We start from the raw sequence: 25,689 nt of genomic DNA, 5'->3' as shown, positions 1-25,689 counted from the left end.
AATAAAAGACCAGCGCAGTGGTTCACGTCTGTAATCCTAGCACTGTGGGAAGCCAAGGCGGGTGGATTGCCTGAAGCTCATGGGTTCAAGACCAGCCTGAGCAAGAGCAAGACCCTGTCTCTAAAAATAGCAGGGCATTGTGGCTGGCGCTTGTAGTCCCAGCCACTTGGGAGGCTGAGGCAAGAGAATCACTTGAGCCCAAGAGTTTCGGGTTGCTGTGAGCTATGACACCACAGCACTCTACCGAGGACAACAAAATGATACTCTCTCTCAAAAGTAAATAAATAAAACAAAAATTTAAAAAAATGTCAGGTCATAGTCGGGCGTTGTGGCGGGCGCCTGTAGTCCCAGCTGCTCGGGAGGCTAAAGCAAGAGAATCGCTTAAGCCGGGGAGTTGGAGGTTGCTGTGAGCTGTGTGAGGCCACGGCACTCTACAGAGGGCCATGGGGTGAGACTCAGTCTCTACAAAAAAAAAAAAAAAAAAAGTCAGGTCCGTTTACTACACCACGCACACCCTCCAGGGGCTCCATGTCACTGAAAGTAAAACCTAAAGTCCTGGCTCGGCACCCATAGCACAGTGGTTACAGTGCCAGCCACAAACACCAAAGGTGGCAGGTGGGGCCAGTTAAACAACAATGACAACTGCAACAAAACATAGCTGGGCGTTGTGGCGGGCGCCTGTAATCCCAGCTATTTGGGAAGCTGAGACAAGAGAATGAATCACTTAAGCCTAAGAGTTTGAGGTTGCTGTGAGCTGTGATGCCAAGCACTCTACTGAAGGCAACGTAGTGAGACTCTGTCTCAAAAAAAACCCCCAAAAGAACCTAAAGTCCTTTAAAATTTCCCTTAGGTCTTGGCACCTGTAGCACAGTGGATATGGTGCCAACCACATACACCAAGGCTGGCAGGTTCAAATCCAGCCCAGGCCAGCTAAACAACAATGACAACTGCAACAAAAAATAGCCAGGAATTGTGAAGGGTGCCTGTAGTCCCAGCTACTTGGGAGGCTGAGGCAAGAGAATCGCTTAAACTCAAGAGTTTGAGGTTGCTGTGAGCTGTGATGCCACGGCACTCTACGAGGGAGACATAGTAAGACTCTGTCTCAAAAAAAAATAAAAAATAAAAATAAAATAGTCCCTTAGGTCCCTCCATGATCCTCCTGTCAATCTCTGTGCCCTCCTTCCAGTACCTCACTCCAGCCACACTGGCCCTTCTGCTGTTCCTCAAACACCAGCGCCCCCCACCCCACACTCCCTAAACTTCTACTCACCTGTTTTGTTTTTCTACAGTACTCCTCGCCATCTAACATGATATATAACTTATTTACTTGGTGTATTGTTTATCTTCTGCTTCCTCCACACAGGATCTCTACAGATCATTGTTTAGCTCATGATGTATCATCAATGCCTGGAACTGTGCCTGGCACGTAGTCAGTACTCAGTAAATATTTGTTACATGAATAAAGGAATGGACTGATGTAGCAGTGACCTGGGAGGCCATGATGAGACCTTGGACAAGATCCCTTTTCTCTTTGGGCCTCAGTTTATTCTCTGTGATTCTACAAAAGACCCAAGGCCCTGAAGTAGGGCTTTGCCTTCCCCTCTCAGGGTTCTGTGCCTAAGTATATACCAGGCACTTGTGGTAAGTAGGCCCTGAGAGCCATGGTGGTCACTTGCTGACAGCTCTGGGTTTTGGAAGCACCAGCAGCTGCCACTTCTACCTCTCCTCCACAGGGGATACTAAACTGGTCCAGCTGGTTCTCCTGGGGCACAGGGACACCTGCTCTGTCAACCAAGACTTGCAACTCCCCACCTCAGTCATTTGTCCCAGATATTCTCTGCTCCCTTTCAGACAAAGGAATGTGTCCTTTGTGTCAGACATTATTTCCCAGGACTTCAAGTAAACAATTTCTCAGCCTAAATGGCAGATTCTTACTGGGGAAAACTCACCCTTGGCCCTCCCTGGGGTGAGAAGAGGAGATGGGTAAAGCCAGCCTTGTTCTCTCAAAGTTGTTGTTCATTCATTTAACAAACATTGAAGGTTGGGTGTGGTGGCTCACGCCTGTGATCCTACCACTCTGGGAGACTGAGGCAGGTGGATTGCCTGAGCTCACGGACTCAAGACAAGCCTGAGCAAGAGCGAGACCCTGAGTCTAAAAATAGCCGGACATTGTGGCGAGCACCTGTAGTCCCATCCTACAGGGGAAGGCGAGGCAAGAGGATCCCTTGAGTCCAGGAGTTTCAGGTTGCTATGAGCTATAATGCTACAGCACTCTACTGAGGGCAATAAAGTGAGACTCTGTCTCAAATAAAAAACAAAAAACAAATATTGACTAAACAATTCATAGGCACTCCTTGCCTTTGTGGAGTTTCAATAAAGTTGCAAACTATGGAGTTGTTTCAATAAAGATAAAGACAATAAAGAAATGTCTGGGCAGCGCCTGTGGCTCAAAGAGTTGTGCGCCAGACCTATATACTGGACGTGGTGGGTTCAAACCTGGCCCCGCCAAAAACTGCAAAAAAAAAAAAAAAAAAAAGAAATGTCTGACATAATGTCGAGGATAATGAATAAAAATAAAACAGGAGAAGGAATGAGAGAATGATGGGGGTGGGGGCTATTTTAAACACATTGGCCAAAGAAGGCCTCTCTGAGGAAATGACTTTCAAACAATGGTGAAAGAGGAAGGGAGCCACCATATGAAAATCTGGAGAAAGAGCATTCTAGACAGAGGGGATAGCAACTGCCAAGCTGTGAGGCAGGAATTAGCTCAGATGATGGTGGAGCAGCAAGAAGGCTCATGTGGCTGGGGTGGGGGAGAGAGAAGGAAAGAGTAGTGTGATATAAGTTCGAAGAGTTAGGCTTGGTGCCCATAGCTCAGTGAGTAGGACGCTGGCCACATACACCGAGGCTGGCGGATTCAAGCCCGGCCCAGGCCTGCTAAACAACAATGACAACTGCAACCAAAAATAGCCGGGCACTTATAGTCCCAGCTACTCGGGAGGCTGAGGTGAGGGAATTGCTTAAGCCCAAGAGCTTGAGGTTGCTGTGAGCTGTGATGCCACAGCACTCTACCGAGGGCAGCATAGTGAGACTCTGTCTCAGACAAGAAAGTTTAAAGAGTTAGGTAGGGCCACATTGTAATTGTGAAATCTATGGGGGAAATTTTGGATTTCATTTTGGAAGAGATCAGAAACCAATTTTTTTTTTTTTTTTTGAGGCAGAGTCTCACTTTGTCACCCTTGGTAGAATAAGGTGGCGTCACAGCTCACAGCAACCTCAAACTCTTGGGCTCAAGGGATCCTCTTGCCTCAGCCTCCTGAGTAGCTGGGACTACAGGCACCCGCCACAATGCCCAGCTACTTTTGTTGTTGTTGTTGTTGTTGAGACAGAGTCCCACCCTATGCCCCTGAGCAGAGTGTAGTGGTGTTGTAGCTCACTGCAACCTCAGACTCGGGCTGTGGGCATCCTGCTGCCTCAGCCTCCAGAATCTAGGATTACAGGCACTTGCAGTGGCGCCGGCTCAGTTTTTTCCTTTTTTTCATGAATCGGGGTCTCACTCTTGCTCACGCAAGTCTTGAACTCCTGAGCTCAAGCTATTCTCCCTCCTCAGCCTCCCACAGTTCTGAGATTACAGGCATGAGCCACCGCACCCGGCTGCCCAGCTACGTTTAAGAGACATGGTCTCAGTTAGTGCCCTGGGCAGAGACTCACCCCACAGCGTCATGTCCCGCTACCTGTGCCCACCCCAACATGTCTCTGTTCATCCGGAACGTGGCGGCCGACACTAGGTCTGAAGATTTACGTTGTGAATTTGGTGGTTATGGTCCTATAGTTGATGTCTACCTTCCACTTAATTTCTACACACGCCGTCAAGAGGATTTGCTTATGTTCAATTTGAGCATGTTCATAATGCTGAAGATGCTTTGCATAATTTGGACAGAAAATGGATTTGTATTTGAGATATCATCTAACTCCAGTAAGATTAGCCCACATCACAAAATCCCAAAACCAGAGATGTTGGCGTGGATGTGGAGAAAAGGGAACATTTCTACACTGCTGGTGGGAATGCAAACTAATACGTTCCTTTTGGAAAGATGTTTGGAGAAAACTTAAGAGATCTAAGAATAGACCTGCCATTCAATCCTACAATTCCTCTACTAGGTATATATTCAGAAGACCAAAAATCACATTATAACAAAGTTATATGTACCAAAATGTTTATTGCAGCCCAATTCATAATTGCATGTCAAGGAAGAAGCCCAAGTGCCCATGGACCCACAAATGGATTAATAAATTGTGGTATAGGTACACCATGGAATATTATGCAGCCTTAAAGAAAGATGGAGACTTTACCTCTTTCATGTTTACATGGATGGAGCTGGGACATATTCTTCTTAGCAAAGTATCTCAAGAATGGAAGAAAAAGCATCCAATGTACTCAGTCTTACTATGAAACCAATTTCATAAGAAAGCTATAACCCAATTATAGCCCAAGAAGAAGGGGAAAAGGGAGAGGGAGGGGAGGGAGGAGAATGGGTGGAGGGAGAGTAATTGGAGGGACCACACCTACGGTGCATCTTACAAGGGTACATGTGAAATTTACTAGGTATAGAATATAAATGTCTTAACACAATAACTAAGAAAATGCCATGAAGGCTATGTTAACCAGTTTGATGAAAACATTTCAAATTGTATATACAACCAGCACATTGTACCCCATGATTGCATTAATGTACACAGCTATGATTTAATAAAAAAAAAAAAGAAAAAGAAAAAGAAAATGGATTTGTGGATCGCAAATTGAAATACAGTTTGCACAGGAAGATTGGAAGACATCAAATCAGATGAAAGCCAAGGAAGGAAGAAATGTGTATAGTTCTTCACGCTATGATGATTATGATAGATATAAATGTTCTAGAAGCCAAAGTTATGAAAGAAGGAGATCAAGGAGTCGGTCTTTTGATTACAACTATAGAAGATCCTATAGTCCTAGAAATAGACTAATTGGAAGACCACATGTAGCAGAAGCCATTCCGACACTGATAGCTAAGTAAGCAAGAAGAAAAATGAGAGACAATGCTTTAGTGAGAGAGGAAAGGTGCGACATACAGTATGCGCTGTTAAGTTACAACCCAGGGAAAAGACCTGGGAACTACTGTATTATTCGCTTGAAAATTTGGCCCAGTAAGCTACTACATCCAGTTCAACTAACGAAATCCTATATACCACCGAGAAGAATAAAGAAAACCAAACTGACAAACATCCTTCTTTTATTTAAGACCAAACTGCAGCTGGAATACCCAGTACAGTTCTGCTCACTACACTTCAAGAGAGATCTGAAAGTGGATAAAGAACCAAAGAAGGGTAGTTCAAGCGACCAAAGGATGGGTGGAAGGTGCTGCAGTATGAATACTGTACAAATATTTTGACTCTGGTCTGAAAAGATAAAAGAATATTATCAAAAACTGCATGGAGTAATTGAAGTCCCTTCAAGTTTGAAAGCAAGCATTTTAGGCTCAGCTCCTGTGGCTCAAGCGGCTAAGGTGCCAACCACATACACCTGAGCTGGTGGGTTCAAATCCAGCCCTGGTCTGCCAAACAACAATGACGGCTGCAACCAAAAATAAATAAATAAATAAAATAAAATAAATAAAAAATAGCCGGCGTTGTGGCAGGCACCTGTAGTCCCAGCTACTTGGGAGGCAGAGGCAGGAGAATCACTTGAGCCCAGTAGTTGGAGGTTGCTGTGAGCTGTGATGCCACAGCACTCTACCCAGGGTGACAGTTTGAGGCTATCTCAAAAAATAAAACCAAAAAAGTAGGGTGCCGCCTGTGGCTCAGTGAGTAGGGCGCTGGCTCCACATACTGAGGGTAGCAGGTTAAAACCCGGCCCCGGCCAAACTGCAACAAAAAAATAGCTGGGCGTTGTGGCAGGCGCTTGTAGTCCCAGCTGCTCGGGAGGCTGAGGCAAAAGAATCGCCTAAAGCCAGGAGTTGGAGGTTGCTATGAGCTGTGTGACGCCATGCACTCTACGGAGGGCGGTAAAGTGAGACTCTGTTTCTACAAAAAAAAAAAAAAAAGCATTTTAGGACAAATAAAAGGAAATTGAACTTTGTACTGTGGAAACTAATCCCTAAATATGAATAAGTTTATACTGATTCATGGGTAACAGGTCCTAAATAAATTACTGGAAACTAAAAAAAAAAAGAAAAGAGAAAGATATGGTCTTACTCTTGCTCACGCTGGTCTCAAACTTATGAGCTCAACCAATCCACCTGCCTCAGCCTCCCAAAGTGCTAGGATTACAGGAGTATTTAAAAGTAGCCGCTACTAAAAAAAAAAAAAAAAAAATAGGCTCAGTGCCTGTGGCTCAAGTGACTAAGGCGCCAGCCACATACACCTGAGCTGGCGGGTTCGAATCCAGCCCTGGCCTGCCAAACAACAATGACGGCTACAACCAAAAAAAAATAGCTGGGCATTGTGGCAGGCACCTGTAGTCCCAGCTACTTGGGAGGCAGAGGCAGGAGAATCACTTGAGCCCAGGAGTTGGAGGTTGCTGTGAGCTGTGATGCCACAGCACTCTACCTAGGGCGACAGCTTGAGGATCTGTCACACACACACACACACACACACACACACACACACACACAAAAGTAGCCTATACTTCAAAGCACTTGGGACAGTGCCAGGCACCTGAGAGGCACCTGATAAATGTTAGTTCTAATAAATGTGCATGCATGTGTACAGGAAAAAGCAACATAAATACAACTTAAATAATCACATTAGTATGGAGATGAGGTTTTAAATACTTCCTTTAATATCATTATTACGATTAAAAAAAATCTTTAGTGTCTTCCTTATGCAGAGAATAAAGTACAAATACCTTAAGCCAACACTCAAGGATCTCTCTTTTTTTTTTTTGATTAACCCCTATTTCAACAGAGCAAAGTGGCTAAGAGCACCTGCAGGCAGGCCATGCTGTCTTGAATCCAAGCTCTGTGGCTTACTAACTGTATGAGCTAGGGCTAGGAACTTGGCTCTCTGTGCCTACTTTTCTTTATCTGTAAAATAAAGAAATAGCATTTACCTGATAAGCTGAGGCGATGTGACAGTGTCCATCACATGGAGAAGACTTGAAAAATTAGCAATTATTATTATCCAACTATTCCTCCAAAACTTCCGGTCACCCTGGGCCATTTGCTGGCCCCAGAACATGACTGGCTCTGCACCGTCACAGCTCGGGGTCTTTGTTCGTGCCTTACTCTTACCTGGCATGCCTTCCCCTAACTATCTATCAAAGCACTTCATGCCAAGACCCCACCCAATGGCATCCCTTCTGAGACTTCCTGTCACTAATCCTCCTCTGGCTTGTTTGAAGACTGGTACACTTAAAGACTTCACTCAACCCCATCAACTTGTCCTTCTTGCCGCATCATAACCTTCCTGAGGATATGGGAAATCAGGCCAGGCTCTGAAATCCAACCTTGGGTCACAACACAGATGTCTGAGGGTCATGCTAGCCTTCAAAGACAGTCCATCGGGTGGCGCCTGTGGCTCAGTGAGCAGGGCGCCGGCCCCATATACCGAGGGTGGCGGGTTCAAACCCAGCCCCGGCCAAACTGCGACACTCAGTCCATCAATCTGAGTCAGACTACCCTGGCATGTCCCTTTTCCTATAATAGAAGTAATGTGGCCCAGAGAGCAGCTGCGAAGATACATGGGGAAATACTGGTCAAGGCCCCTTTTGTCCTTCCTGCCTCCCACCTGGACTAGCGGCAAGGGCTGCCAGACAGGGGGGTATAGACGATCATACAGACACCCACCCGCCTGAGGACTTCTGGCTCTGGTCAGTTTGATTCCAAAAGGTTTGGGGTGAGGCTTAGGTGAACTTTCACAAGCGAGTATAAACCCCTTCCCTTGGGTGTTTCCATGGATCACGTTCTGTAATAACTCTCCTGGGAGCACCAAACCTGCTCCCTCCTTGCTGACCTCCTCATGGCTGTTGGCTTGTGAAGGGGCATGGGACTCCCTCAGGCCCCACAAGCTTTAGTGTTGCCACCTAGGAGCTAAGAAAGAAACTGCCAAGGCTCAGGCCTGAGCCCTTTGGACCCATTTATTGAGCACTTTCCAAATGCTGGGCACCATGCCAGCCCTTTGCACATTTCATTATACTGGGTCCATGACAACCCTATGAGGTAGTACTATCATAAGCCTCACTGTGCAGATGAGAAACACAGGGATCAGAGAGGTGAAGTGACCTGCCTAAGATCACACAGCAAGTGTGTGGCAATTATTGGATTTGAAGCCAGATGTGGTCTATAGCTGCACTCTAGCCATGATAGCTGAGTGCTTCCTAAAAGTCTACATCACAGAGTTGTCTAAGGACACTGTGAGGAACTGTCTGTGAAAAAGTCCAACAGATAAAGACAGGACTCTGACCATGTCAGGCCTCCTGAAGAGCAGCTGGCCAGAAGCCATCCCAAGGCAGCCTGGAGGTAGAGTAGCTAGGACCATCCTGTCTTCTATCTTAGGTGACCCAACCCCCAGCCCAGACCAGACAGACCCTGGGCTGCTCAGGTTCAGACCATTTCTCTGCCATTGTGCCATTCAGAGAGCATAGGCAGTCCTGCCCCAGATGCCAGAATGCTGCAGGGCTTTCCAGCAGGATAAGGGACACAGGAGCATGCCCCAGGCCACGGTCTATGAATGACATTCAAAAGGACTTCTTCCTTCCAAGGGGAAAGATCTCTTGTCTTCCCCCAGAAGCCCTGGGCCCAAATGTAAGTATCAGGCCAACCTATGGGAGCAAACATCCCAGGCCCATCACTCTGAGGCCTGGATGTAGACGGGTACAGCAAGCATGGCACATGGGCCCTCGGCCCCAGCCTGAAGCTCCGCCAGCGCCAGGTTGGAGCCCAGCCCTTCTGCATGTCCAGGCACCACCAGCTCAGGTTCTCCACCCACTGCACCACCCACCACGATAGACAACACAGCATCTGGCTCTGCAAAGGGCGGCTTGCCTGGGGCAGCCTCAGGCACTGGCCCAGTCCCTGTGTCCTTCAGCTCCTCCAGCCCCAGTGAGTCAGGCAAGGGGGTGACCACCTTGTGCCCACCACTGCTGCTGCTGCTGCGGGGAGCTGCCCTCCTCCGGGAGGGCCGCCGGGCTTGCAGGTCCTTGTCTTTTGTGGAGCCAAGGCGGCAGCAATGATCCTTGAGGTACTTGTGGCGAGAAAAGCCCTTGGCACAGCCAGCACAGCGGAACTTGTAGTTGCCTGTGTGGGCGCGCTGGTGCTCGGCGAGGTGGGCACGGCGGCTGAAGGACTTGCTGCACAGGGCACATTTATGGAGCTTCATGCCTGGGGAGCAAGGAGACGTCAAGGGGGAGTACCCGGACCTTACCCTGTAACAGTGCCCCGTACTGGGATCCAGTCTCCGGTCCTATGAGCATCTGTAGGATCTGGCTCCAGGGTCCTCTACTCTCATCTCCTACCTTCTCCAGCTACTCACTCAGTGACAGCCACACTTACTCTCCTCACATGTACCACACTGGCTCCTACCCCTGGGCCTTTGCACTTGCTGTTTCCCTCTGCCTGGAACAACCTGCTCAATCCCTAAGTCTTAGCTAACTTTCTCATCTGGATGACCAGAGCAGCAACCTCCTAACCTATTTGCCTCCCTTACCCAGGGCCCCTCAGACTATTCTCCACATGGCAGCTAGAGGCCTCTTTGTAAAACATACAAATGATCACGACATTCCCTGTGCAAAGCGCCCCCCAACCAAATTTCCCACAGGCATGGTACTGTATGATCATCCCTTCACCTCTCAGGCCCATCTGGGCTCCAGGCCTACCGCCACCTTTCCTTGTCTTGAACACCCCCAGACACCCCTTGCCTCAAGACTAGCATTGCTATCCCCTCACCCTGGAAAGGTATTTCCAGGCTCTTCTCATCCCTCTAGACTCAGCAGGCTGTCATCTCCTCACGGAGGCTTCCCTAATGCCCACAGCCTTCATACTCTGCCCATCGCCGTGTTTATTTCTGTCTTTGCACTCTGTATACTTTGCTGTTATGTATTTATTTATTCATGGGTTCTTTTCAGTTTCCTACACTAAATATGTTAAGCTTTCCCAAGAGGGCAGAGTAGGGTTCTGCCTGTCTGGTGCTCTCTCAGCACACCCACTGCCTGACATGCAGTCAGTTCCCAAGAGTCACTACTCACTGAATGAATCACTGGTGCCTCCATGACCACTGTGAAGTCAACTCCAGCCCCCACTCAATCTGGGCACCTTCCACAAATGCCTTTAGGCCCCTCAGCCTCCTTAGGATGGAGGCTCAAGAGGGGTAGTGACTTGTCTGAGGCTGCCCAGCAGGAAAGTGGCAGCACCAAGGCTCAACCCTAGCACCTCTGTCTCCAAATCCTTGATCTATTCTCCCAGTTTTCAAACTTTCTTTAGCCACTAGATTCTTTCTGGAAAAGGTGGTTCTCAAACAGGGGTGACTTTATACTTCAGAGGACTTTTGACAACACCCGTAGATATTTTTGGTTGTAAAAGCTGTATGTGGTGGTAGGGGCGGACAGGTGTGCCACCGACACCCAGTGGGTGACTAGAGATCCTGCTAAACATCCTACAGGGCACAGGATGGCCCTCTAAGACAGAATTATCTGACCTAAAATGTCACCGGTACCAGGGTTGAAAAATCAAACAGTATATGGAAGGTCGGCCAAGCTGCTCTGCACAGTTGCTGGGAAACCGAGGAGTGGTTTATAGATCCTGGTTTGCTCTACCAAGGAAACTTAGTAGGCCAGATCTTAGATCTGCTTGGAATCTGATCTAAGTTTAGTTTAAACTCTGGTTTAGTTATCTCTTCTCAAGTCAGCTTGAACTGGGGGACTGTGATTCATTTCTGTTCACCGTAAGGTCCCCAACAAAAGCCTGACTTACAGCCTACAAGAGTGAAAGTCTGTTGGCTGGAATGTAGCATGCAGGGAAAATAAGCCTCATGGGATGTGTCTGCTCCTTCTCTTCCTGGTAGGATTGGCCCAAGGAACTTGAGCTGAACAAGACCCTCCTGGCAGGCCCACGAGTCCCTTACCAGAGTGGGAGAGGATGTGAGCCTTCAACTTGTCCGGCCGGTTGAACTCCTTACTGCAGCCGGTGTGTGTCCTAAAACCCAAAGCCATGGTCAAGGAGAGCTTCCTAAGCTTAGGACTCTCTTGCTGGCCCCTCTAATAGCCCTGGGCATGAGGAATACCCTTGTCCATCCTAAGGAGTGGGCAAGAAGTAGGGTGAGTGAGGTTAGCAGGACCCAGGACAGGATAAAAGGAGAGAGGCCTTCCGCCCTCAGGCCTGACTTTCAGCCCCATCCTCCCCGGCGGTCCCTCTGGGGAACCTGCCCCCACCCTGCTGCATGGCAGTCTCTACTCACGAGAAGGGGCATTTGTATTTCTTGAAGGGCTCATGGATCAGCATGTGTCTCTTCAGTTTGTCCTTGCGGTTGAACGCAGACTCACACACTGAGCACTTGTAGGGCTTCTCACCTGCAGAAGACCCACAGGCAGGGAGAGCAAAAGCCCCATAAGGGGTCTGAATACAGGGCCTTGGTCCCCACTGACCACTCAGGGCAGCAGCTCCTCTGGGGGCATGTTCTGGGGGGAAAACAGCCTCTCTTACTCCTCCTGACTTTGTTTTGCCAGGGAGAGCAGGGGCTTAGGGTGGTCGGGTGGAAGAGACCTGCCATAACAAGGGAGCAGGCCATGTGGAGACCTGGGAGAGGGTTCCAGCCCAGAAGGGAAAGCAAGCGCAAAGGCCCTGAGGTAGAAACACGTTGGTGTCTGAGGTCCAACGGGAAGGCCAGTGCGGCTGAAACTGAGGGTGTGGAGGGACAATGAGGCAGGAGGCAAAGTCAGCAAGGCAGCCAAGCCCTACTAGGAGGACCTGGGAGGGCACGCTAAGGACTTTGGCTATTACTCCAACCAAATGAGAAGCCATGCAAGGCCCTCAGCAGAGAAAGGACAGGATCCACTTAAGGTTTTTTAGTTTGGGGTTTTTTTTTTGAGATAGAGTCTCACTATGTTGCCCCAGGTAAAGTGCTATGGCATCATAGCTCACAGCAACCTTAAACTCCTGGGCTTGAGCCATCCTCTTGTCTCAGCCTCCCAAGTAGCTGGGATTATAAGTGTGTACCGCTACACCTGGCTAGTTGTTCTATTTTTAGTAGAGATGGGGTCTTGCTCTTGCTCTGGCTGGTCTCCAACTCCTGTGCTCAAGCAATCCACCCTCCCCAGCCTCCCAGAGTGCTAAGATTACAGGCCTGAGCACGTAGGATCCACTTAAGGTTTTAACAAGCTCCCTCTTAGGCACCAGTAGCTCAGTAGTTAGGGTGCCGATCACATGCTCCGGGGCTGGTGGGTTCGAACCCAGCCGAGGCCTGTTAACCAAACACAAAAAATAGCCGGACATTGTGGTGGACATCTGAGGCTGAGGCAAGAGAATCACTTGAGCCCAAGAGTTCGAGGTTGCTGTGAACTATGATGCCACAGCACTCTACCAAGGGTGACAAAGTGAGACTCTGTCTCAATAAAAAAAAAACAACAAGCTCCCTCTGGCTGACAGAAGTGAGTGTGGATACAATAGACAGGTGTGTTACAATACACATTGGTGTACAATAGACAAGAATTGTTCAAGACAAGCTATGTTGGGAAAGTAGAACAGCAGCCCTTGCCCATGGATTGACCATGGGTTGTGTGAACAAGAGAGGAGCCAAGGGTGAGTCTGAGGTGTGGCCTGCTGGGCAGGGTGGAAGGTCATGGCATTCGCTGCAATGGCGTCCACCATGGGGAAGGAGGAAATCTCACTATCTTACTGAACCCTCATAAGAAACCATGGGACAAGTACTACCACAATCTCCATTTTATAGACGAGAAGACTGACTGAAGGCCGGGTGCAGTGGCTCCCACCTGTAATCCTAGCACTCTGGGAGGCTGAGGCTGGTGCATAGCTTCAAGACCAGCCTGAACAAAAAGCAAGACCCAGTTTCTACTAAAAAAAAAAAAAAGAAAAAAAAAAAACCTAAGGCAAGAGGATCACTTGACCCCAAGAGTTGGAGGGTACTGTGAGCTATGATGCCACTTGAGGCACTGTCTCAAAAATAAATTAATTAATTAAAGCCTGGCATTGTGGTGGGCACCTGTAGTCCCAGCTACTTGGGAGGCTGAGGCAAGAGAATCACTTGAGCCCAGGAGTTTGAGGTTGCTGTAAACTATGACACCATAGCACTCTACTGAGGGCGACAAAGTGAGACTCTGTCTCAATAAATAAGCCAATCCAGTTGATTTGGAAATTCTGGTTCTTACATTGGAATGCACTATATCCTTAAAAAGATTAAGGTCAATCTGTGTTTCCTGATTTGGACAAACCTCCTAGACATATTCCCAGGGGAGAAAGAAAACTGTAGAACAACTTAACATGGTCCCATTTTTGTTAGAAAAAACACAATCCTCATAACTCCCAAAGCCCTAGCCATGTGCTTCTGTATATATACTGAAGATACAGCCGGCGTGGCAGCTCACACCTGCACTCCCAGCACTCTTGGAGGCTGAGGTGGGTGGACTACTTGAGCTCAGGAGTTAACACCAGCAAGAGCAAAACCCTGTCTCTACTAATAGAAAAAAATTAGCTGGGTGTGTAGCTATAGTCCCAGCTACTCAGGAGGCTAAAGCAAGAAGATGACTTGAGTTTGCATCTGGCAAAATACTTCTAATTCCCTTCCCCAAAGGTAACTCCTGGTCTAGTGTGGGTCTTGACTCAAGAAGAGCCCAAGAGTTTGAGGTTGCTCTGAGCTATGACAACACAGCACTCTAACTAGGGCAACAAAGTAAGACTCTGTCTCAAAAGAAGATACAGAAGGGGTGGCAGTGTTAGGAGAGAGAAAGGAAGAATTTAACATTTTATTCTATGTACTTCTTTTTTTTTTTTTTTTGCAGTTTTTGGCCAGGGCTGGGTTTGAACCTGCCACCTCCAGCATATGGAGCCGGCGCCCTACCCCTTTGAGCCACAGGCGCTGCCCTATTCTATGTACTTCTATATTGCTTCCATTTTTTTCCCCTTGAGACAGAGTTAACTCTGTTGCCCTGGGTAGAGTGCCATGGTGTCATAGCTCACACAAACTCAAACCCCTAGGTTTGAGCAATCCTCTTGCCTCAGCCTCCTGAGTATCTGGGACTACAGGTGTCTGCCACAATGTCCACCTAATTTTTGCTTTTTTTTTTTCTGTTTTGGCCGGGGCTGGGCTTGAACTTACCACCCCTGGTATATGGGGCTGGCGCCCCTACTCCTTGAGCTACAGGCGCCATCCAATTTTTGCTATTTTTAATAGAAACAGGGTCTCACTCTTGGTTAGGCTGGTCTTGAACTCCTGAGTGTAAGCAATCCACCTGGCACTCAGCCTCCCAAAGTGCTAGGATTACAGGCATGAGCCACCGTGCCCAGTCTGCTTCCATTTTATGAGCACATATCACTTTTGAATAATAATTTAAAAACCCATAAAGAGAATAGTTTGGTAATATCTATCCAAATTAACTTCTCTTTCTTTTTTTAACTCTGTCACCTAGGCTAGAGTTCAGCGGCCTAATCACTGAAATCTCAAATCAAGCTGCAGGGCTCATGTGATTCTCTTGACTCAGTCTCCCCAGTAGCTGGTACTATAGGCCCACACCAACACACCTGACTAGTTTTTTGTATTTTTTAAAAAGTGAGTCTTGCTGGTTGCCCAGGCTGGTCTCACACCTTGGCTGATAAAGTGATCCACCAACGCCTCCCAAAGTGCTAAGTAGGAGCACTTATGTGGTAAATACATATACCCTAAGATTTACCATTTTAGCCACATTTAAGTGTACAGTTCAGTGGCATTAAGTACATTTGCTCTGTTGTGCAACCATCACCACCATGTATCTCTAGAACTTACCATTATCCCAAACTAAAACTTAATACTGCACATACACTTTAACCTAGCATTTCCACTGCTAAAAACGTACATTACAAATATACTCAGAAAGCTTGCAAAGGGACCCACATCACATTCTGTGTACAAACTTATAGGTGAAAAATAATTTAAGTGTTCATCCATACAGAACTGACTAAAACCAGATAAAAAGTCCACGGAGGGGGGCGGTGCCTGTGGCTCAGTTGGTAAGGCGCCGGCCCCATATACCGAGGGTGACGGGTTCAAACCCGGCCCTGGCCAAACTGCAACCAAAAAAGAGCCGGGCGTTGTGGCAGGTGCCTGTAGTCCCAGCTACTCAGGAGGCTGAGGCAAGAGAATCGCTTAAGCCCAGGAGTTGGAGGTTGCTGTGAGCTGTGTGAGGCCACGGCACTCTACCGAGGGCCATAGAGAGAGACTCTGTCTCTACAAAAAAAAAAAAAAAAAGTCCACACAGGGATACTACAGCTGTGAAAAACAAGGTGCTGTCAGAGAACAAGGTATATTGATATGAAAAAAAGGGCACACAGTGTATCATGTGCTTATTTTTCATAAAAGTAAGGAAGCATGTTGTACAGATATACAATTAAACCAAAATAAGCCACACTAGACCACTAAAAAAAAAAAGCTGGGCGTTGTGGTGGGTGCCTATTGTCTCAGCTATTTCGGAGGCTGAGGCAAGAGAATCGCTTAAGCCCAAGAGTTTGAGGTTGCTGTGAGCTATGACGCCATGGCACTCTACCCACAGTGACAGTTTGAGACTCTGTCTCAAAAAAAAAAAAGAGTTACCTTTGGGGAAGGGAATTAGGAGTATTTTTCCAGCTGCAAACTACAAACCACAACCTGTTGGTGGTTACTGTAAAAACTAAAATTGAACAGGACAAAACAGAAAATACTGGGAAGTTTGGAGCAGAGAATGTCCTGATCATTTGTATGTTTTTTTTGTTTGTTTGTTTTTTGTTTTTTTTTTAGTTTTTTGTTTGTTTTTTTTTGTAGAGACAGAGTCTCACTGTACCGCCCTCGGGTAGAGTGCCGTGGCGTCACACGGCTCACAGCAACCTCTTAACCCTTGGGCTTACGCGATTCTCTTGCCTCAGCCTCCCGAGCAGCTGGGACTACAGGCGCCCGCCACAACGCCCGGCTATTTTTTGGTTGCAGTTTGGCCGGGGCTGGGTTTGAACCCGCCACCCTCGGCATATGGGGCTGGCGCCCTACTCACTGAGCCACAGGCGCCGCCCCATTTGTATGTTTTAGAAAGACATCTCTAGCTGCCCTGTGGGAATGGTCTGAGAAGGAGGGGGCTGGACAGGAGTTGGGAGGGGGCAGAGCACCCACCTGAGTGGATATGAGCGTGCAGTTTGAGGTAGTGCTCCCGCCGAAAGAACTTCTTGCATACCTGGCACTTGAACCTGCCCCCATTGCCATGGGTGGGCAGATGACGCCGCAGGTAGCGTTCACAAGGAAATACCTGGCAGAAGAGAAGTGTGGACTTCAAGTCTGATTCACCAGGGCCCCTCAGCTCAAGGGCCTTTCATTTCCAGCCCTAGGGAGATACCTTTCTTTCTGACCCCCAGGGCCCGTGGCCCACGGTGTCAGACTCAGCCCTCAGATCTTAATTTTTTAACTCTGTCACCCAGGCTAGAGTTCAGACTCAGCCCTCAGATTTTTTTTTTATCTTCTTAGTTTCATGGTTCCCACCACTTACCCATGAGCCCCGCTAAAACATTCCTGCTCTGAGCTTCCATCCAAGATATTCTTCCTACCCAGAGGGCCTTTCTCTCTGACAAATTCCTACTCAGACCTCAACTTTGAGACTAAACTCAGTGTCACTGCTTTTTTGAAGCCATCCATGACTCTTTCATGGCATGCCAGGCAAAGCAAATTCTGCCTTTGAATGTCCACCCATACTTTTAAGTCAGCATTTAACCCACTGGATGACAGCCCTTTGCTTACACAGGAACTCCAAGAGGACAAAGAGCTTTCGTTCCCCAGCACAGGGCCCGAGGCAAATAACTGACAAGTAGAGGAATGAATGGAAAAAATGAACAAATAACTACAGGAATGAATGCAAAGGTAATTAAAAACCAGAAAACATAGAAGCCAAAATCTCTTTTCAATTCAAGCAAAGAAAAGGCATTCATTCATTCATTCATTCACTTGGTAAAGTGGTAGTCAAGGGCACAGACTCAACTTGCCCTACTACTTATTAGCTCCATCATTTCCTAGCTGGGTGACCTTTCTGTGCCTTAGTTTCCCCATCTGTCATATGGGGATAGTAAGAGTACACCTACCTCCTAGAGTATAAATGAGTCAATTCAGGTAAAATGCTCAGAATAGTGTCTGGCACATGAATCTTGCTCAATTCATGATATCTTTTACTTGAATCACAAATTCCAAAGCTCAAAATTAGGCTATATAATTAGAAACATCTAGAATGAGGCCAAAGTGAAACCAGGGCTGCCCTGGAAAATCTGCTATGTAAGGTTGTAAGAAAATGAGCAGGATGCAGAAACAAATTAAACACACTAGGGGGACATAATCAGCAAAATTCAGGCTGTGGGAAACTCCACAGGACCAATGGCTCAGTTTCTTTAGCAAACAAAAGGGGGGGAAAAAAAAGAAGCAATGGTTGGGGAACTGCTGATTAATAGAAACTTATGTAGTTATCAGTCTATCACAACTTATGGACCTGATTTAAAGTTTACAAAAGTAATGATGGGCTTGGCACCTGTAGCTCAGTGGATAGGGCACCGGCCACGTACACCAAGGGTGGCGGGTTCTAACCTGGCCTGGGACAGCTAAAACAACAATGACAACTGCAATAACAACAACAACAAAAATAGCCGAATATTGTGGTAGGCACCTATAATCCCAGCTACTCAGAAGGCTGAGGCAAGAGAATAGCTTGAGCCCAAGAGTTTGAGGTTGCTGAGAGCTGTGATGCCACGGGACTCTACCAAGGGCGATACAGTGACACTTAGCCTCAAAAAAAAAAAAAAAAGTCATGATGATTTGAGATAGCTGGGTATTGGAACACTTCCTGGATATTTGATAATATTAGGAACAGGTTTTAGTGAGGGTTTCCAGAGTCACCGACAAGAACAACCAATAATAATAAGGATAATAATCCATTAGGAAGCTGGGAGGTGGTTGCTCAGAGGCCGGGCCTGGACCCAGGAGAGGCCTCAGCCTATATGGCCCATCCTCGCCTGGCTCAGCAGCAGCCCAGAATGGCCACACCTGGAATGTAGCAGCTGAGATGGGCAGCAGAGCTCTTGCTCTTCAAAGATACAGTGTCATCTATGGAGAAGTCCTTGAGTCCAACCTACATGTACTGAGATAGAAGGGGAGGATGAAAGGGTGAGGTGTGTACCCTCCACCTTCTTGCTCCTATGTGGCTACAGGCACCCACCTTCTGGCAGTGTGGGCAGGGGAAGTTGTGAGTGGCGGTCTGCAGGTGGTGTTCCAGGGCTTCAGGAGTGGAGTATTTGTTGACGCATTTGACACACCTAAGTGGGAAGAAGCAGGAGAGGTGAGAAAGGAGACCCAGCAGACACAGGGACAAGCCCCCCACCCCAAGGGTGACATCAGGACACAAAAGGCTATATATATTTTTTTCTTTTGAGACAGTCTCAAGCTGTCACCCTGGATAGAATGCCATGGCATCATAACTCACAGCAACCTCTGACTCTGACTGAAGCGATCCTCCTGCCTCAGTTTTTCTATTTTTAGTAGAGACAGGGGTCTCAATTTTGCTCAAGCTGATCTCGAACTCGTGAGCTCAAGCTATCCACCCACCTTGGCCTCCCAGAGTGCTAGAATTATAGGTGTTAGCCACCGGGCCTGGCCAAAAATCTATATTTATTAATGACTCAGTCTCAAATCCATCTACTCTTCTGTATGGCCACTGCCTCTGTCCTCATCTGAACTGACATAACCTCTTGTTCAGACATGGGCAGTAGCCTTCTCACTGACCTGTCTGCTCCCACGGTCCCCCTTGTAGTCCATCTCCACAGGGCAGCCAGAGGAAGCCTTTATTTTTTATTTTTATTTTTTTCTTTAGACAGAGTCTTGCTCTGTTGCCCTGGGTAGAGTGCCGTGATCATTACAGCAACTTCAAACTCCTGGGTTCAAGCAATACTTCTGCCTCTGCCTTTCAGGTAGCTGGGACTATAGTTGTACACCACCAAGCCAAGCTAGATAAATCTTATTTTTAAATAAAAAATATAGTAATGATATAGTTGCATGCACAAAAAATTCACTTGAGAGGTTTGGGAATATATCCTCAGGCAGGCCAGGGAATGTGGCTTATGGGAACAGAGGAACCAGAATGAAGGGGTCTAAACTTTGAAAATATGGCAAAGCCACCATCCCTGCTCAAATCAACTCTTACATGTGTAAGCCACTGTCATTTTGGGGCTCTATTGCATGTAGCCAAACCTGTATTTAGTAATACAAACAATAATAACTGTAGCAATCACATTTATTCAGCACCTACATGTTCCAGGTACCATGTCTAAGTGCCTCAGCCTGTCTTACCTGACCCTTATAAATAGTTCAATAGGGTGGGCACCACTGTGATCCCTATTTCACAAATGAGAAAACTGAGGCTCAGAATGGTTGAATACCTGGCTCAAAGTCATTCTTATGGTTTGTAGTCAAGATGGGATTTAAGTACAGCCATGTGGTTCTAGATCCCTTATTTATTTTTTTATTTTTTTGAGAAAGAGTCTCACTTTGTTGCTTCCAGTAGAGTGCCATGGCATCATAGCTCACAGCAACCTCTAACTCTTGGGCTCAAGGGATTCTCTTGCCTTAACCTCCCAAGTAGCTGGGACTACAGGCACCCGCCACGACACCCGACTATTTTTAGAGATGGGGTCTCTCTCCAGCTCAGGCTGATCTAAAACTCATGAGCTCAGACGATCCACCCACCTCAGCCTCCCAGAGAGCTGGGATTACAGGCATGAGCCACCACGCCCAGCCACTAGAACCTCTGGACATCCAGATGGTGGCCTGCCTACTGAGGCCTTACTTTAGGGCTAGGACAGCAGCTCCAACATCTACAAAGGGCCACTGGTTCTCTGGTCCTGCAAGACAATTGCACAGGGCCGCTAGCACTGGGTGTAATCCTCAACCAGCAAATCAAAATCCCAGAGCTGTGAGGCTTTCAAGGTCTCAGACTAGGATTTGAGTCTTAGCTCTGTGTTGATGTTGTTACTCTAGTGGGCAGGTCACTTCTCTCTGAGCCCCAGTGTTGTCATCTTCAAAATGGGGAGAATACCACCTACCTCCCAGGATTATAGGAATCAATGTCCCTAAGTCAGAGCTTGGCATCTCACCCTAGAAAGTCACATTGCCCTAGGAATTCGCAGATAATCCACACAGTGTAAGGGCAAAAATAAAAGAAAGCTCTCCCTAAACACAAATGGGAATTACTCATCACTGACTAGAAATCTCTGCCCTTTGGCTGGCCTCTTTTTTTTTTTTAGAGAGTCTCACTTTGTTGCCCTCAGTAGAGTGCCATGGCATCACAGCTTACAGTAACCTCCAGCTCTTAGGCTTAGGTGATTGTCTTACCTCAGCCCCCTGAGTAGCTGGGACTACAGGTATCTGCCGCAACGCCTGGCTATTTTTTTGTTGCGGTTTGGCCAGGGTCAGATTTGAACCTGCCACACTTGGTGTATGCGGCTGGTGCACTACTCACTGAGCCACAGGTGCCGCCCCTTGGCTGGCCTCTTTGACCCCATCTCCCCTTCTCCCCTGGGACAAGTTGCCCTATATCCCATTTCTTGAATTCCAGTCCTTCTGTCAATTTCTCAAAGCTTTTCTATGGCCAGATGCAGTGGCTCACACCTATAATCCTAGCATTCTGGGAGGCTGAGGTGGGAGGATCACTTGAGATTCAAGCCTGAGCAAGAAAGAGCAAGACTCCAGTCTCTGCTTAAAATAGAAAAAATTAGCCAGATATTGTGGCAGGTACCTGTACCCCTCGCTGCTTGGGAGGCTGAGCCAGGAGGATCGCTTAAGCCCACCAGTTAGAGGTTGCTGTGAGCTAGGCTAACGCCATGGCACTTCTGGGTAACAGAGTGAGACTGTCTCAAAAAATAAATATAAGGAGGAGCAAAATAGCAGCCGAGTAACAACCTATTTGCAACCGGGCATGGTGAGATTGGGGAGAGAAGACTCCAGGCATGTCTGGCTGGTCGGATCTGCCCAGAAACATATCTTTGGGGACACAGGGAGACAGTGAGAGACTTCTGGACCCCACGAGGAGGACAAAAGCAGTGAAGAACTGGCAAGTGGTAGCGTGCATTCGTTTGGTGGGAGGCCACCCACTTACAGCAACAGCAAGATTATAAGCAGTAAGGCTTTACCTGTGGGCTTTGTTGTTTTTTTGGACTTGGGCACTTGGTTGAGCTACTTTGGGAGAACGTGGGCGAGAGTGTGGATGACTTGAAGCGTTGTCTAGGGCCCCGGACTGAGCACTGAGCCGGAATGGAGCTAATATTGTTCGGCTGTGGGCCACCCACGCAGCCACAGTTGGGAGAACTGCCCCTGCAGGCCCCGCCCTCAGGGTCACAATGCGAGGATTGGGCCCAGAGATCTCGGGCTAGTAATCTAGTGACTGAGCAGCCAAAAGGCAGGGACTGAGGTGCGGAGATTTCAGTGTTTGGCAGATTACATGCTTGGCCCTCCGGGGCATAGTGTGAGACCAGTTTTGGCACACTGGTTAAGTGGGCAGCCATGCCAGGAGAGATCCCAGGGACAAGTGCTTTCCTGGGAAAGCTTCTGCTTAGCCAAGGTTAACAGTTTAAAGTGTCTTTTAACCAGGCTGAGGAGAGATTTAGGGTCCCAATCCTGTGGGGTTTAAGAAACCAGCAGAGGCCTCCAGTCTCCCTCTTGTACAGTTGTATCAGCATTGTGATTAACATCTCATACCCCAGAAGATCACCTGTTGCCCAGACAGTATTCAGCAAGATATATATACTGCTTTGTTTTTGGTTTTCAGTTTGTTTTTTATTTGTTTTATTTCTACATTTTCCCTCTAGATTTTTCTTTTTTTTCTTTCTTCATTTTTCTAGTTTAAATATAAATTTCCATTGTTGCTTTCTTTGACAATAGAACTTCATTTTTGCTAGTGTTTCTGCCCCTATTATTTGTTTTTTTCCCCCAATTTTATCCTGTAAGGTTTTTTGCATGTTTGTTTTGGTTCCATTTATATTATTTTTGTCTTTTCACTCTACTTGGTGGAGGTGGGGTACTGTGTCAGAACAGGCAGGCAAAGAGTTGCTGACCTCAAGGGAACCACCCAACCCAGCACTCCCAGAGGTTGGGGGGGTTTAAGGTTGGATCAAAGTACCCTACTATATACCTATCTTACTCTTGTCTCCCTCTTTCTACACCTCTCTTCTTTTTGTCAATATTCCCATTTACATACCCCACCTCCTTTCTCTTTTTTCCTTTTTTTTTTTTTAAATCTTTTTTCCCTTCTTGCTCTTCAATCTTCTCATCCTTCTGGTCCTGTACCAAAAGAACTCATCAAAACCTTAGGCCATGGGCAGTGCCTGTGGCTCAAGGAGTAGGGCAACGGTCCCATATGCCGGAGGTGGCAGGTTCAAACCTAGCCCTGGCCAAAAATCACAAAAAAAAAAAAACAAAAACCTTAGGCCACAGGCACAGTAAATTAAAGAGCAAGAGAAAGTGAAAGGAAAATTAGGGCAAGGAAACAGGTAAAAGAATACACTCATGAGGAAGAATCAGCAGAAAAATCCTGGCAACATAAAAAACCAGTCCAGACGGCTCGGCGCCTATAGCTCAAGTGGCTAAGGTGCCAGCCACATACACCAGAGCTGGCAGGTTTGAATCCAGCCCAAGCCTGCCAAACAACAATGACAACTACAACCAAAAAATAGCCGGGCGTTGTGGTGGGCAACTATAGTCCTAGCTACTTGGGAGGCTGAGGCAAGAGAATCGCTTAAGCCCAGGAGTTGGAGGTTGCTGTGAGCTGCGATGCCATAGCACTCTACCCAGAGTGAAAGCTTGAGGCTCTGTTTCAAAAAGAAAAAGAAAAAGAAAGAGGAAAACCAGTCCAGAGCACCCCCCCCAAGGGACTGTGAGGTAGCTACTTCAGAGGATTCCACCTATAAATGTTAGAAATGACAGAAGGATAATTTAAAATACAGATGATGAAAACAATGAAGGAAATTGCTGAGAAAGTGGAAAATAACGAAAAGGAAATCCTTTTGGAAACAGAATCAAATAAGAGATGAACAATGTGAAGAATATAGAAAGGATATAGCAGAGCTGAAGGAACTGAAGCAATTAGGGAAATTAAAGATGCAACAGAAAGTATCAACAACAGATTAGATCATGCAGAAGAAAGAATCTCAGAGGTAGAAGACAAAGCTCTTGAGATAGAAGACAAAGCTCTTGAGATAACTCATATAGTCAAAGAGGCAGAAAAGAAGAGAGAGAAAGCAGAATGTTCACTGACAGAATTATGGGACTTTATGAAGAGTTCAAACATACGAGTTATAGGTATCCCAGAAGGGGAAGAATGCCCCAGAGGAATGGAAGCCATTCTAGAGAACATTATAAATCAAAATTTCCCAAAGATTCTGACAGACTCCTTTCAGAGGAATATCAGACCCCAGGTCACCTCAACTTAAATAGAGCTTCTCCAAGACACATTGTGATGAAACTGTTCAAAGTTAAGACAAAAGAAAATATTTTGCAAGCTGCCAGCAGTAAGCGCCAATTGACCTACAGGGGCAAATCCATCAGGGTTACTGCAGACTTCTCTAATGAAACTTTTCAAGCAAGAAGACAATGGTCATCTACCTTTAATCTACTTAAACAGAACAATGTCCAGCCCAGAATTCTATATCCCACAAAGCTAAGCTTTAAAATTGACGGAGAAATCAAATCTTTAACTGATATGCAAACATTGAGAAAATTTGCCACAACAAGACCAGTTCTATAGGAAATATTTTAACCTATTCTACACATTGACCATCACAATGGACCACCAGCAAAGTAAGCACCTAGAAATTAAAGAACAGAACCTAGCTTCCACAATGATGCAAAAGACACAACTAAGCAGTGAACTTTCTTTTTTTTTTTGCAGTTTTCAGCCAGGGCTGGGTTTGAACCCACCACCTCTGGCATATGGTGCTGGCGCCCTACGCCTTTGAGCCACAGGTGCTGCCCCTGAACTTTCACAAAATAAGATGAATAGAATGCTACCACACTTATCAATTATCTCAATAAATGTTAATGGCTTGAATTCCCCACTGAAGAGGCATAGATTGGCTGACTGGATTAAAAAACACAAGCCATCCATTTGCTGTTTGCAGGAAACACACTTTGCCTCAAAATATAAATTAAAACTCAGAGTTAAGGGTTGGAAGACAATTTTTCAGGGAAACAGAATCCAGAAGAAAAGAGGGGTTGCAATCTTATTTTCAGATACATGTGGATTTAAAGCAACTAAAGTCAAAAAAGACAAAGATGGTCACTTCGTATTGATGAAGGGAAAAATACAAGAAGAAGATATTTCTTTCTTTTTTTTTTTGAGACAGAGCCTCAGGCTGTCGCCCTGGGTAGAGTGCCATGGCATCACAGCTAACAGCAACTTCCAACTCCTGGGCTCAAGCGATTCTCCTGCCTCAGCCTCCCAAGTAGCTGGGACTACAGGCGCCCACCACAACGCCTGGCTATTTTTTTTGTTGCAGTTTGGCTGGAGCCTGGTTTAAACCCGCCACCCTTGGTATATGGGGCCAACGCCCTACCCACTGAGCCACAGGCACTGCCTGCTCCCAGATTCTTAAAACAGATCTTACTTAGTCTCAGCAATATGATATCCTATAACACCATAATAACAGGGTATTTTAACACTCCTCTCAAAAAAGATCCTCTAAACAGAAATTAAACAAAGATATAAGGGACTTAAAAAAAAAAAAGATATAAGGGACCTCAAAAAAAAAAGATATAAGGGACTTAAATGAGACCCTAGAACAACTGTGCTTGATAGATGTATATAGAACACTCCATTCCAAAGATAAAGAATATACATTCTTCTCATCACCCGATGGAACATTCTCCAAAATTGATCATATCCCAGGACACCAAAACAAACCTCAACAGAATCAAAAGAATTGAGATTTTACCTTGCATCTTCTCAGACCATAAGGTACTAAAAGTGGAACTCAACTCCTACAAAAACGTTCAACCCCACACAAAGGCATGGAAATTAAACAACCTTATGCTGAATGACAGCTGGGTACAGGAAGAAATTAGAGTAAATCATTAACTTCCGTGAGCATAACAACAAGGAAGACACAAACTACCAAACCCTGTGGGATATTGCAAAAGCAGTCCTGAGAGGAAAATTTATTGCTTTAGGTGCCTACATATGAAAAACAGAAAGATAGCACATCAACAAACTCACAAGGCATATTATAGAATTGGAAAAAGAAGAACAATCGAAGTCAAAACCCTGCAGAAGAAAAGCAATATCCAAAATTAAATCAGACATTAATGAAATTTAAAACAAAAGAATCATTCAGAAAATTAATGAAACAAGGAGTTGGTTTTTTGAAAAAAATAGATAAACCTTTGGCCAGACTAACTAGAAATAGAAAATAAAATCTCGGGCGGTGCCTGTGGCTCAGTGGGTAAGGCACCAGCCCCATATACCGAGGGTGG

At 46.4% G+C, this 25,689-nt stretch overlaps 1 protein-coding gene and 1 pseudogene across 6 annotated transcripts in view; one reads left to right on the top strand and one right to left on the bottom strand.

The window, feature by feature from the left end:
* Positions 1-3,722: 3,722 nt before the first annotated feature.
* On the top strand, positions 3,723-5,622 carry LOC128573924 (serine/arginine-rich splicing factor 10-like; annotated as a pseudogene).
* Positions 5,623-6,632: 1,010 nt separating this feature from the next.
* Positions 6,633-25,689, bottom strand: part of ZNF341 (zinc finger protein 341) — a 65,034-nt gene continuing 45,977 nt past the window's right edge. For all 6 annotated transcript variants that reach the window (XM_053574617.1, XM_053574613.1, XM_053574614.1 and 3 more), the window contains 5 exons: positions 18,392-18,488; positions 16,315-16,447; positions 11,428-11,539; positions 11,095-11,165; positions 6,633-9,356 (listed from right to left, as the gene is read on the bottom strand). In XM_053574617.1, the coding sequence (XP_053430592.1) occupies positions 8,824-9,356; positions 11,095-11,165; positions 11,428-11,539; positions 16,315-16,447; positions 18,392-18,488 (946 nt within the window). In that variant the 3' untranslated portion in view covers positions 6,633-8,823. The remainder of the gene's footprint in view (positions 9,357-11,094; positions 11,166-11,427; positions 11,540-16,314; positions 16,448-18,391; positions 18,489-25,689) is intronic.

Source organism: Nycticebus coucang, chromosome 21 (assembly GCF_027406575.1).
Source record: "Nycticebus coucang isolate mNycCou1 chromosome 21, mNycCou1.pri, whole genome shotgun sequence".
Lineage (NCBI taxonomy): Eukaryota > Metazoa > Chordata > Mammalia > Primates > Lorisidae > Nycticebus > Nycticebus coucang.
Note: the sequence above shows the minus strand (reverse complement) of the source record. Positions and strands in the feature narration are given on the sequence as shown.